At 29.9% G+C, this 13563-nt stretch overlaps 1 protein-coding gene and 2 long non-coding RNA genes across 5 annotated transcripts; 1 reads left to right on the top strand and 2 right to left on the bottom strand.

The window, feature by feature from the left end:
• The first annotated feature begins 2298 nt into the window (after nt 1–2298).
• On the top strand, nt 2299–5818 carry LOC136998158 (uncharacterized). The gene is made up of 2 exons (XR_010888792.1): nt 2299–2592; nt 4464–5818. It is a non-coding gene; the product is annotated as an uncharacterized lncRNA (long non-coding RNA).
• On the bottom strand, nt 5488–7429 carry LOC105669231 (uncharacterized). Of its 3 annotated transcripts, none has more exons than XR_010888788.1 (4): nt 6993–7429; nt 6771–6906; nt 6526–6692; nt 5488–6465 (listed from the first exon to the last, which is right to left on the bottom strand). It is a non-coding gene; the product is annotated as an uncharacterized lncRNA (long non-coding RNA). The 3 variants fall into 3 exon arrangements; XR_010888787.1 differs by having other exon boundaries at nt 7246–7428; XR_010888786.1 differs by having other exon boundaries at nt 6771–7427.
• Nucleotides 7430–10713: 3284 nt separating this feature from the next.
• Nucleotides 10714–13324, bottom strand: LOC136998155 (uncharacterized). Its single transcript, XM_067350525.1, is given in 2 exon segments — nt 10714–11559; nt 11561–13324. Coding segments are annotated over 2 exon segments (1221 nt in total). The 5' UTR covers nt 11951–13324; the 3' UTR covers nt 10714–10728.
• Nucleotides 13325–13563: the final 239 nt, after the last annotated feature.

Here is a 13563-nt window from a genome sequence, read left to right as displayed (position 1 = left end):
AGCTATAAAAAACAGACCTCAGGTCTAGAGCCAGTGCAAGCAGTGCAAGAACAGCAGCCTAAGAAATAGGCGCCATAAATAGATAATTAAATTGTAAGTATGAAATTGTAAGTAAGAATTTTTGTAAATAAAAAACTTAACAACAAGACTTAACTTTTATTTTAATGTATAATGTTTAAAATATAATGTTTAAAATTTAAATATATAAATCTGTATCGTTAAATAATAATCTGTATCGTTAATGATCATCTTCGTCAGAAGATTCTATTAATTCCAATACTACTATTTTATTTATTATATTGTCACACATTATTTTTGCACTGCAGTGTTTTTTATTCTTGCACTTTTTCAGTCTGCACTCTCAATCCTTGCTTAAACTCCCTAGTTTTAGTTTAGTTCTAGTTCAGTTCAGTGTAGGAATAAAAAACAAACCTTTTATAGCTGAACTGGCTGCACTAGTTCAGAGTTTATCTTTTTCCTTCCACATTGGAAGGAGAAAGATAAACTCTGAACTAGTGCAGCCAGTTCAGCTATAAAGAACAAACCTCTGGTCACACTAATGCCTTAACACATGAACTTGCGCGGGTGTCAAGGCATATCGAGTCGGCGTGTTCCGACTCTACATATTTTTACATCATGACTGGCTATGAACATAGCGGCAATGCTGTTTTGGCTGTTTCAAAGCAACTGGAGCAATTGACAAGTAACCCAGGTAGCACATGTACGTTTCAGAAACGTTTCACAAATGTTTCTTTAAAACGTTTCATAACGGTTCTAAAAAACGTTTCTCATTGATAAAAATGTCAACCTGAAATACATTTTAAAAAATGTTATTTTTCTGACAAAAAAACGTTTAAGGAACGATCAAAAAAACGTTATTTTTCCGACAAAAAAACGTTTAAGAAACAATAAAAGAAAAGTTTTTTTTATCCGCAAAAAAATGTACTTTTTTTACGGAATTAATAAAATAATGCATTCATACATATGTATATGTGCACCCAGGTAGCACAAATGTCTTAAAAACATCTGTAAGAAAACCTAGGGTGTTTACGATAATTCAAGTTCGAGTTAGTTTCACTAGGACCGAAAAATGAGATATACATAACCATCTAGAACCTTTATGATTCATGACAACTCGACGCTGTCTTGTATTGTTTGAGTTAAATTCATTGAATTTGTTGAGTTTAATAAATATAATTATATACATATATATATAATTATATCTATTAAAGAGGTATACCAACATACATACCAACATTATTTGTTTCTTTCATAGACTGATTTGCAGTTGACATTTTTTTATTACAATAAAATTTGCTCTATAAACTCAACAAATTCAATTAGGCTTTATATTTAAAATCGTCTTAAGCACGGACTTATATTCGCTCTCTTCGTCACACATAGATTGTGTCTGACGAAGAGAGCGAATATAAGTTCGTGCTTAAGACGATCTTGAATATAAGAACGGACTATGAATACCGGCCTAAAGCCTGGTGTCCACGATACTAGAACTCGGTCCGAGATCTCGGACTGAAGCCTTGTGTCCACGATGCTAGAACTCGGTCCGAGATCTCGGACCGAGGGAAAGTTACTAGAACTCGGATCATGTACACACTGAACTTGGATGCAAAACTCGAATAAGAAGCTCGAACGAAAAAATGTGTTGCGTCCCATTTTTCGGTACGAGTTATTGCGAGTTATTAGATTTTACTAGTTTCTTTTACTATCTGTCAAGACAAAATATAAGATACTTATAGTGATACGAGATACTGTGAACAATATAAATAATATTTTAGTAAGTAATTATAGAATTGAAAAAATAAGAGAAATATAATTCTTAAATAAAATAAATTAATAAGATTAATAATTAATAAGATTTACATAAGTAGTTATTATTAGTTTTAATGCAGATTAAATTAGACATTAAAAATATATTATAACCTATATATACATATTATTTTTCAAGAAAAGTATAATAATATATAAAATTGATTTTCAGAAAAAACTTCTTTTATAATAAAAAATGGATAATAAGGAAAATGTTAAAATTTTATTAATGTTATATCAACAACATTCTTGTTTATATGTTACAAAAAGTGTTGATTATCATAATACCGCCCATAAGCAGACTCTAGCAGTCTAGTTCAGAATTAAACGCATTCCATTAAGTATCCAAGCACAGTGTTTGACCGTGTCACACAGTGTCGATCTGTGGGCGGTATTCATAGTCCGTTCTTATATTTAAAATCGTCTTAAGCACGGACTTATATTCGCTCTCTTCGTCACACATAGATTGTGTCTGACGAAGAGAGTGAATATAAGTTCGTGCTTAAGACGATCTTGAATATAAGAACGGACTATGAATACCGCCCTGTGTCTCCTAGGTGGAAAGCTCCCAATATAATGTTACGCGCCAAATTAAAATTTATAACCTACAGTAGCTGCTTTTTAGGGTAGAATAACATTTGTGTAGAGAGTGTCACTTAAACGAAAAGCCAGTGTAAACAGTTATCAGAATCATGTCTGCATCCACAAACAATGTTTATGAAATAATAGAAATTGATGGTGAACAATATTTATATAATAAAAAAGGTAAGTTTTTTTTAATTCATTTTTCCTTGACAATTTGCGAGGTTATAACATTATTTGAAAGCGAAGAATGTGAATTTGTTGATTAATTTTTAGACCGAAACTTTTGTTGTATATAAATAAATGTAATAAAATAAGGGGGGGGGGCCTTCTTTCTTAACAATAATGATTGATGTCATTGCGCATTTTATATGGTAAAAAAAGCTACACACACACACACACACACAACCAATGATTATTATTAAAAGATAAAAAATAGGGGGCCTAAGTTATTATTTTATACAAATAAATATTTAAAACGTAAGATGAATAAAAAGCTGTTAAGAACCTAAGCTAGATGTTCGTGCTCATTTATTTATTTACATTAATATGATATCACAGACGTTTCGGCCTTGGCTTTCTCAATGTGATAAAAACGGTTTTGTTACATTAAAATATAGAGCATAAAATTAACATAATATCTTATTTTAATACAGTTTTTTACTATAATCTAAAAAGTAACGTTTGCATTATCTATTCTCATTCACAATTTCTCTCCGACGCATGTTGAAACGATGATATATAACAAAACGCAATCCGGCGATCGATGCGATATGAATTATATGTTACTTATTAAAAATACCGTCAGTGAATGTAAAAGGAGACCCAATAAGAATAAGAGTTGATTAAGAAAAATTGGATGGTCATTTTCTAGCCATGTGTCAATTCTCAATTTCAACTTAGTTGAGACTTTACAAAAGAGTGTTAAAAACCTTAGTCAATATATAAACGAACTATGGTCAGAAACTAATTGAGAATTGAGAAGTATTCTCAAATTGTGAATGAGAATAGATAATGCGAACGTTACTTTTTAGATTATAGTAAAAAACTGTACTAAAATAAGATATTATGTTAATTTTACGCTCTATATTTTAATGTAACAAAACCGTTTTTATCACATTGAGAAAGGCCTAAGCCAAGGCCGAAACGTCTGTGATATATTGATGTAAATAAATAAATAAGCACGAACATCTCCCTGATAAAAAATATTCTCAGAATTTTTCATAAAAATTTTCAGATTTTTTACAAAAATTTTATAACTTTTTCAGAAAATTTTAAGATTTTTTATATGAATTGGCACACTTTTCAGAAAAGTTCAGAAAAGAAATGAAAATATATGAAAATATATGAATAAATTCATTATTTCTCATATTTTCCAGATCTGTATATATTAAAGCCCGTGTCCACGATGCAAGAAATTGGTTCGAGTTCTTGGCCCAAAATGATTGGATTGCTTCAAGAAATGTGTAACCAATCAACTTGCTGTTTTTTCATAAGAACTTCAATTTAATTGGCTATACATTTCTCAGACCAAGAACTTGGACCAATTTCTTGCATCGTGGACACAGGTCTTTAGAAATATCAAATATTTTTACAAGTTTTATATAAATATTTTTATAGTTTTATATAAATATCAAATATTTTTACAAGTTTCACATAAATATTCTGAATAATACGGAGATAATTCATATTTTTATTCAAAACAAATTTGATAAAAATTTCTCATACGTATAAATGGAAAATATTCTGAGATTTCTTATTCTGAGATTTCTTATAATTTTCTAAAAAATGTTTTAAAAATATGAATAAATAAGAAATTTTTTCTCAGAATTTTTCATAAAATAAAATTATGAAAAATTCTTAAAATTTTCTAGGAAATTATGAGATGTTTTTTTACCGGGGTTAGCTTAGGTTAAAAGCTTAGGTAAAAAGCTTAGGTTAAAAGCTTTAACAGCTTTTTATTCATCTTACGTTTTAGGATAAAACTAAAGAACCGGTTAATATATTTTTTTAATTTTAAATATTAAAAAATTTTTAAACTTTTTATTTTACAGATAATACTTATCAATCTGTTTGTATAGAAGCTAATAAAGAAAATGTAGAACAGATGAGTGATCAGATGAATGAAAATCAATCATCTGAACAAAATCTACAAAATCTTAAAGAAAAGAAACTTTGGACAACTGAATCCACTTTGGCATTGATTAACTTAGTTGAAGAATATGAAGACCAATTTCAAAGTTCATTGAAAAAAGTATGTTTGGATGAAAATATCCAAAACTCTTAAAGATAAATTAGATATTTTATTTACATGGCAACAATGTGATACAAAATGGAAAGGCTTGTTAAAGATATATAAAGATATTAAAGAACATAATGCAACATCAGGGAAAAATCGAAGACGATGGGAATATTTTGAGATAATGAATAAAATACTTCACAATAAACCAGAAATTACACCTGTAGCTACATGTAGTAGTAATAAAGGACTGGTATTTAAGAAAGAATTAAGCAATACTGATAAAAGCACAAGTGAAGTAGTTAATACAGATGAAGAATGCTCCTCTAGAGTGATAAAAAAAAATCTACGTATACGTCCTCTTTTTCTAAAAAACGTTCAGCAGCAACTTCTGCTATAGAAAGAAGACGCCAAGAAAAAATGCGCAGGCAGGATGAATTTTTGAATTGTTTCAATGAATACATTGAGATACTTCGTAATAAAACTAAAGATACTAGAAAAGGATCGTCAGATTAAATTGGAACAGCATTATTTTTTTTGTTTTTGATGAGTGTATAGTTAAAAAGGGTTTCTATTACAATAATAATATAATAATATAATACTTATAATACTGTAGTAAGTAAAAATTTTCTACGAAATTTCATACTGTGATTTAACTAAAGTTCCTTAAAATACATACAAATATCTTACTTTAATGTTTTTTTAATTTTATTATGTTCTTCTGTCAAATATGTATTTCTGTTATGTTTAAAAATAAGTCTTTATGTATGTATGTACAAGATAACAAAGATTTATTAGATAAGAATTTTTGTAAACAAAATAGTCTTAAACAAAATGAATAATGAATAATATAGTAATTTTATTTTTTCCATGACTATACATAGGATAACATGTATGCGTTAACACTTACTGTTAGTATATGTTTATATGTAACATTTAATATGTGATATTTTCATGTGTGATATGCATTTATATTTAGATATATGCGTGTAACTAAAAAAAACTCTTATAATAATGTTAAATGTTACGAATTTTAAGTACCTATTGACTAAAAAAATAGTAAAAATTTATAAGTAAAATAAAATGTTTTTTTGTTTTTAACTTTTAACAAGCTTTAGATTACAGTTATGTTTGTAATTTTGCGTTTATAAATAAAATAATATTTCAACTATACATTTTGAATAGAAAAAACATTCATAATTTCTCTCCTTTTTAATAAAGCTTCGTCATGTCCTTGATCTTCATTAATGTTTGCCAGAAACTCATTATCTTCTCTTGCGTTTCTCAATTCTATTTCATCTATAAATTCTTCAGGCAAGTCTTTTTTTAAAATACAAATATTATGCATAATACATGCAGAAATAATTAGTAAACAAATTAGATCAAGTTTAATAGTCTCAAGATATTTTAAGCGTCTGAAACGTCCCTTAAGATATCCGAATGCATTCTCTATTACTACACGACATTGTGATAATTTATGATTAAAATTTTTCTCTCTATTAGTTAATCTACCAACATTTTTAAAGCCAACTAATAAATATGAAGATAACTTATAAGCCAGATCTCCTACTAGATGGCTATCTTCAGGAAAATCAATTAATGAGTTTTTTATTCTTTCATACAAATCAGATTTTCTAAATAATCTCATGTTGTGAATAGATCCTAGCTCTCCAGTATAAATATTTAGAAATAATTTGTTGTTGTCACATACACCTTGTAAAAGAATAGAATGATAATTTTTTCTGTTACAATAAGAATTTGGATTATTTTTGGTTTTAATATACGAATATGACATCCATCTATGGCTCCGATAATTCCTAAAAAAAAAAAGATTAAAAAATTTGAAATTGAGATAATAAAAGATTTATAATATTTACTAGGAAAGCCATTAATTTCTTGAAATTGTCTCATTATTCTTAGAGCACGTTCTCTATTTGGCCATGATATAATTTTATATCTGTTAACTTGTAATATATTTTTACAAGTTCTGTATAGTACGTCCCAACAAGTACTTTTGCTAAAATCAAAACGATCGGCTACTGATCTGAAAGTATAAAAAAGTAGATAAGTTTTCTTTCAATTATAAATATTCAAGTCTTTATATGATATTATGTAAGTGTACCGGAAAGATTCAATATTTGCTAAGCACCAAATGGTAATCATTAATTGTTTTTCTAACGGGAGTAGTTTGTGTCCAACATGTGTATTATTTTCTTCAATGCTATGAATTTTTACAAGCAGATCTTCAAAAGTATCCGCTGTAATTCGAAAATGCATTTGAAATGTCTTATCCGAAAACCGAGGAACAATTTCTGCATATTGATAAACTTTAGCAATATTTAACTTTTTATTTTCATCATCACTGTCATCAAAAAATATGTCTTGAGCAAAATTAATAATAAAAACCATTTCATCTATTTTTTATTTTTTTATATTTTATTAAAAAATAAATATCCAATTTTAATTTTTCTTCTAGTCTCAATCTTGTAACCTTAAATCTTTTATAATCTTGTAATCTTTAATATCAAAAAACCAGAAAAATATATGGTTGACGATATGTTAAACATTCACATAAAAAGATCTTGTAATCTTATAACCTTAACTAACAGTTTTACATAACTCTGACAGTTCTATGCTCTGTATCGTTCGGAATTAATATCGGTGCTCGGATTGCTCAAAGATCATGTGATTCAAGCTCGCCATTTGCTAGCTCGCATCTCAGATTTATAATGCCGAACGCAGTAAATATAGGTCGAAACGTTTGTCTTTATAATATATAGTATAATATTACCCAAGATCTATAGAGAGAAGGTTACCTCATGCGCAAAGAGGGACGAGCGGCAGGAGGGGCTAATGCTGTACGGGACGAGCGGCAAGAGGGGCAAATGCTGAGCGGGGTGAGCGGCAAGAGGGGCAATGATGATCTCATCGTCAAACAGTAGCTGTCTCTCTCGCACGCTTTAGTGTTTTTTCTCTCGCTCCTTTAATATAGAAATGCTTTGACTTTTTATCGAAAAAATACTTTTATTTTGTAAAATATTGATAGCACTGGAAATTGCGTAATAAAAATTGAAAAGTAAATTAGAAAGGCGCTATAAATTACATATATTGCAAATTATAGCGCTAGATATTTAACGTTTATAATGTTAAATATCGCTGCAACAGATGCATTTGTAATACAAATTGCTTTGTACTCGTATTTAGACTGTAATATCAATGAAAATAAATGTAATTTGGGGATATACACAAAAAAAAAAATTTGTAAAGTAGTAAAATAAAAGAAAAAATAGTACATATTTAAAAATTATTTTTAAAATAATATTTACTGTTTATATGCATTATTTACAAAAGAAATACTATAAAGAAATTTATTTTTTATATTTAATTGTGAAAACCTCAAAAATTGTCAAGAAATTGTAACTGAAATTCATAAATGTAAGTGCAATTCTAGGGTAATATAAAAAGCATCATACACAAATTTATTATGATACAAACTTAAATAATGAAATTGTAATATATGTTTCAACATTGCAAATGTGAATATTTATATGATAAAATTTGCAAAGTATTAACAATTTTCAAATATTTGCTAATAAAATATAAAAATTGTATGTATTTAGATAAAAGAAATATTGTTTAGGTTATGTGGGTTAAATTATTTCTTCGGTTTTGTTCATTTGAATATGTTAGGGGAAATAACAGACAAAATAATTAATATACGTACCTTCGATTTTTACTATATAACCTCTTAAACTGCCATATGAAAGTCAATAATGAGAGCGAGTGACAGAGTTAGAAACAGTTAGAAAAGGAAGAACTTTGAAAGAGAGAGACAACTATTGTTTGTCGATGAGATCATCATGCTCTCCCCTTCCTTCATCGCCCCTCGCCATCAAGCTGTTTCTAGCTCCCCCTTTCTTTCGTCACCCCTCGCCGTCAAGCTGTTTCTAGCTCCCCCCTTACTTCATCGTCCCTCGCCCACAACCGGTTTTCCTGAGGTAACCTTCTCTCTATAGATCTTAACCACATCACACTTCATCAAAATAGGTTATAGTCATGGTATAAATACAAGGGTATGCTCATCTCGTATTCACTCACTGCGCAGTCAAAGTGTGACGTCACACTCGGGGCCAATCAGACCATCCGAACGGTTCGACTAAACATGGTAATCCTCAGTGCTTGACGTTTATGTTTGGAAACGCATGATTGAGTGAAATCTTTTCAGTGAAAACGTAACCGATAAAAATGTTAATATCTAAGAAAAAAATACTAATACCTTAACGAAAAAGATTAATATTTTTATGTTAATTTTGTATTTAATTTTTCTGTATAGAGTTTATAATGTTTATTTATATTATACTTTATTACAGGATATTTATTAGTTCATAAAATATTACTTCAAAATAGATTTTTTTCTGCAAATTTGAAATCAAAATAATATATTTGACGAGAATGCTGCTAATATAAGCTGCTTGGAAACAGTAGTTTTAAATTTACCGCTTATCTGTGACGTCACACTTTGACAATTTTGATTGGTCGCGTGCGCAAGAGTATACCCTTGTCTTTATACCATGGTTATAGTGTAGTTCAGTGTAGCTTTATGGTGCGCACGGGGCACAAATGTGCGATCCATACACCAGCCAATCAGAGTCCACTAACAGTCACATGACGAGTTGGCGAGTCTCTTTTTTTAGGGTCTCTATTAAATATAAGAACGCTCTATTTGAATTCACGTGAAACTTCACTCAGAGAGAAGACTGAGAGTGGACATGCCCGCATTTTTTGTGTTTCTGTGGGCTAGCGCTTCTATGTGCACAAAACGTGCACATTGAACTACGTAGCCAATGTCCACGAATCCCGTAGGTAATGTCCACGATCTTTTGGGTCTCTTCCGTGCTATGTCCACGACTTTTTGGTTCCGATATGTGCTATATCTACAAAGTGTCGGTAATGCATATTTGTAAAACATGATTATGTATATCAATCAGATTTGAAATATAAATTCACACGTATTGTAAATACATGTATTGTAGCATTTATTTTTGCATTTACAGTTTATTTAGCAAAAGATCAGTTATTTTCAATAACCTGTGTAATTTGAAAATGTACATTTAAATTATTTTAATACATTACTTCTATAATTTTGTGTGTGTGTGTGTGTGTGTGTGTGTGTGTGTGTGTGTGTGTGTGTGTGTGTGTGTGCGCGCGTGCGTGCGTGCGTGCGCGTGTGTAAATAAAATGTTGCATTTTTGTCAATATTTAAAAAGATGATAAACTCTTATAGATATTTCATACAGTAATGACCAATAACTTATTTTGAATAGTAAAAGCCAGGGTTGGGCGTTTACACGTAAACTATAATAGATGCAAAAATACTCGCATATTAAACACGAATGCAAGCTAAACAGTAAAAACAATCTTTTCATCTATAATTTGAGAAGACTATAGTTATGAACCGTCGCAAGAAAGTGTGCAAATTGTAATCTTGAATTTTAGAGTACAATTTACGAAAAATTACGACATAATGTAAAATAAACAAAGATATACATTTTTAATTAACAATCTAACACATATAAAGGAAAGACTCAAATGATAGCTATCACATAATATAATAGAAGGGCATTGAGAGCCGTCGCGGGATGTTAGTGCGGAATTTTAATTTTTCTTAAAGAAATTAATTTATTAGTTTACGTGAGACAGTTAACTTTGTACACCGATTTCTGGTTCGAGATACTTAAAGTGTATGAAAATTTTAGTACATTGTTCTCACATATGGAGAATCAGTATGTACTGATAGGAATTATTAGAAAGAAAGGAAGAGAGAAAAAATATCAGGGAAAGCTTCCCGGCTTAGCCACTCGCGCCCTGATATTTTTTCTCTTTTTCTTTCTTTCTAATAATTCCTATCAGTACATACTTAATCAATAGACCATGTTATTTCATAATCGGGATATGATGCTATTATTTTTCCATCGCAATACAAATATTTATGTTTTCTTAACAAGCTTGCCAATCTTTTTACCAAATGTGAAAAATCAAATGATGCGTAATATTTTTTTTCATTATGTATAAAATATGTCTTATCTGAGTGCACACCAAGTTGAGCATAAGCGCTTTGATGGACCTTGATCGCACGTTATAAGTCGTACATTAACACCCGTTTTGCTCAATCTATCTAAGCATTCTTTCATTAAAATCACTATTTCTTCCGCTTTCATACATTTTCCTGGGAGAAAATATGCTAGCGGTTGAAGCCATGGATGAAGCGCATTTATACTATCCACACAAAATACAAATACGCATTTTGTTCTTTCACTTTTCCTTCCTAAAGGCCCAAGATCAACGAGTCCTTCTATTTGATCCAGACTAAATGAGTATTCTTCATATGATTTTATATACATTTCATCCCATTTTAAAGCACAAACTCTTTGTTCTACAGGCAACTTTGAAATTTTTTCCTGCAATTTGCGGAATAGAACATCACAAAATCCTGGCATTATATTAAATTCTTCGTGCCATCTTCTAATAGTTTGTTCTGCAGGAAAATTGCAACCTGCCTTTCGTAAACGACGCAATGCAGATGCCGAATAATAAAAAAGCTACTTCAAAAGAGTTTTTTCTTCCTCTGTATATGCCGCATGTGGAGTATAGAGTTGTTAATTAATCATTGCTTTTGCAACGGGATGCAGATTTTGTTCATTAATTAAATTTTGTATTTTCTTTTTGTTATTTTTTTTATTTATTTTTTTCTTAGGTACTTGGCGACGTTGTAAACGCAATTTTAAACGCTTTATAGTCTGCCGCAAACGAATATTTTCACGTTTTAAACTTTTAATTATCTTTTCTGGATTATATTCTTTTTCACAATTTTGTCATTAACAGATCACACTTATCAATGTTTTCATATCTTACAGGTTCTAAATGCATCCATTCTGTAATATCTTCCTCTTCTAATGATTTGTCAAAATTTAATTTTGCTGGAAGATAAGTTTGTTTGAATCGATCTAATAATTGCTTATTTATTTTATCATTATGATCGATATTAAATGATGTTCCTGCAATTGCGTTATTATATGTATTTCCTACTTCTTCCATTTCTTTTATTTGGTTTTGTTCTTTTTTTGCTCTTTGCATCTCTCCTATTTCTATAGCTGCCTCAGATTTTTCTTCTAAATTTATCAAATCATTAAATCGAATTGGCACAGCATCGCGTTTTAATGTTTTCTTGCCTTCTCCCTTAAATGAGTTAGCATTAAATGATCTGCACACAGACCAGCACGACGAAATGAATTGACAGTCCATTTTTCTAATTTAATATTCCCTAAAATAAAGTAATGAAAAACGATTGACAAATAGTAAATATTTTGAAAGTACTTTCAAAACATAATTATTTTATTTTCAAATAATAAATGAGATAATAATTGAGGGCGCGGATCAAAGAACTCGCTCTGCGCTCAAATCGTGTAAAAGTATTGTCTAAACGTCTCAGAGCATGACAATTTTGAAAGTCGCAGAATTTATTTTTTTTTAATATAGACTTGTAGAGTACGACGAGACAAAACTTTTTTTTTTGCAGTTTTTTTGTTCGATGCTTATTTTTAATAATAAAAATAAAAAACTGAAAAATTTTTATCCCCAAATTCAATAAGATTTTAAGATATAAATCGTCGTAATTTGGCCAAATTTTATTGAAATTATTTCAAATTTGGTATACGCATGCAGTATAGTCTAGCGATGCCTACAAAATAATAAAGAAGCTGAAAATCGCCTATTGTTTAATAATAATTAATTGCAAATTGAGGCCAATCGGTAACCATGTTTTTTTAGTTTCGCCGACAAAAAGTATCGAGGGAACTTGAAATTTGGAACAACTTCCAGTGATACATTTGTTCCTCACCACTGAAGGAAGATTTCTGGAAATTTTCAGATCAATTCATTGAAAATTTGCGGATATATGCATTTTATAAGAAAACATGCGACGCCAGCAATAATAGCTTCGTGAGCGCTGAGCACCATCAGGCAGCGTACTCGTCGTTCGGTTTTCCAGGACTCGATTTTATAATGATTTTTTACAACTTTAACTATTGTTATTTGTTAAATTACTATCGTCCTAAAAACCGCGTCTCTGGAGTGTATGTGAAATATTTCGAAATAATAATAATAAAAGTATTTAATTAAGAAACCGTATAAATAATAGTTCATCATTTCGATATTTCGTGGGAAGTGAGCGATTGTTCAAATGTATAACCATTAAAAAATCATTATAAAATCGAGTCCTGGAAATCCGAACGGCGAGTACGCTGCCTGATGGTGCTCAGCGCTCACAAAGCTATCATTGCCGGTGTCGCATGTTTTCTTATAAAATGCATATTTCCGCAAATTTTCAATGAATCAATCTGAAAATTTCCAGAAATCTTCCTTCAGTAGTGAGGAACAAATGTATCACTGGAAGTTGTTCCAAATTTCAAGTTCCCTCGATACTTTTTGTCGGCGAAACTAAAAAAACATGGTTACCGATTGACCTCAATTTGCAATTAATTATTATTAAACAATAGGCGATTTTCAGCTTCTTTATTGTTTTGTAGGCATCGCTAGACTATACTGCATGCGTATACCAAATTTCAAACAATTTCAATAAAATTTGGCCAAATTACGACGATTTATATCTTAAAATCTTATTGAATTTAAGGATAAAAATTTTTCAGTTTTTTATTTTTATTATTAAAAATAAGCATCGAACAAAAAAACTGCAAATAGAAAAAAGTTCCGTCTCGTCGATCTCTACAAACCTATATTTAAAAAAATTAATGTTGCGACTTTCAAAATTTTCATGCTCTGAGACATTTGGACAATACTTTTACAGGATTTCAAGCGCTGGGCGAATTCTTTGATCCGGGCCGTCAATTCTATCTATC

This window comes from Linepithema humile, chromosome 2 (genome assembly GCF_040581485.1).
Source record: "Linepithema humile isolate Giens D197 chromosome 2, Lhum_UNIL_v1.0, whole genome shotgun sequence".
NCBI classification, from domain to species: domain Eukaryota; kingdom Metazoa; phylum Arthropoda; class Insecta; order Hymenoptera; family Formicidae; genus Linepithema; species Linepithema humile.
The sequence above is the reverse complement of the archived record's forward strand: the minus strand, read 5'-3'. Positions and strand labels throughout refer to the sequence as shown.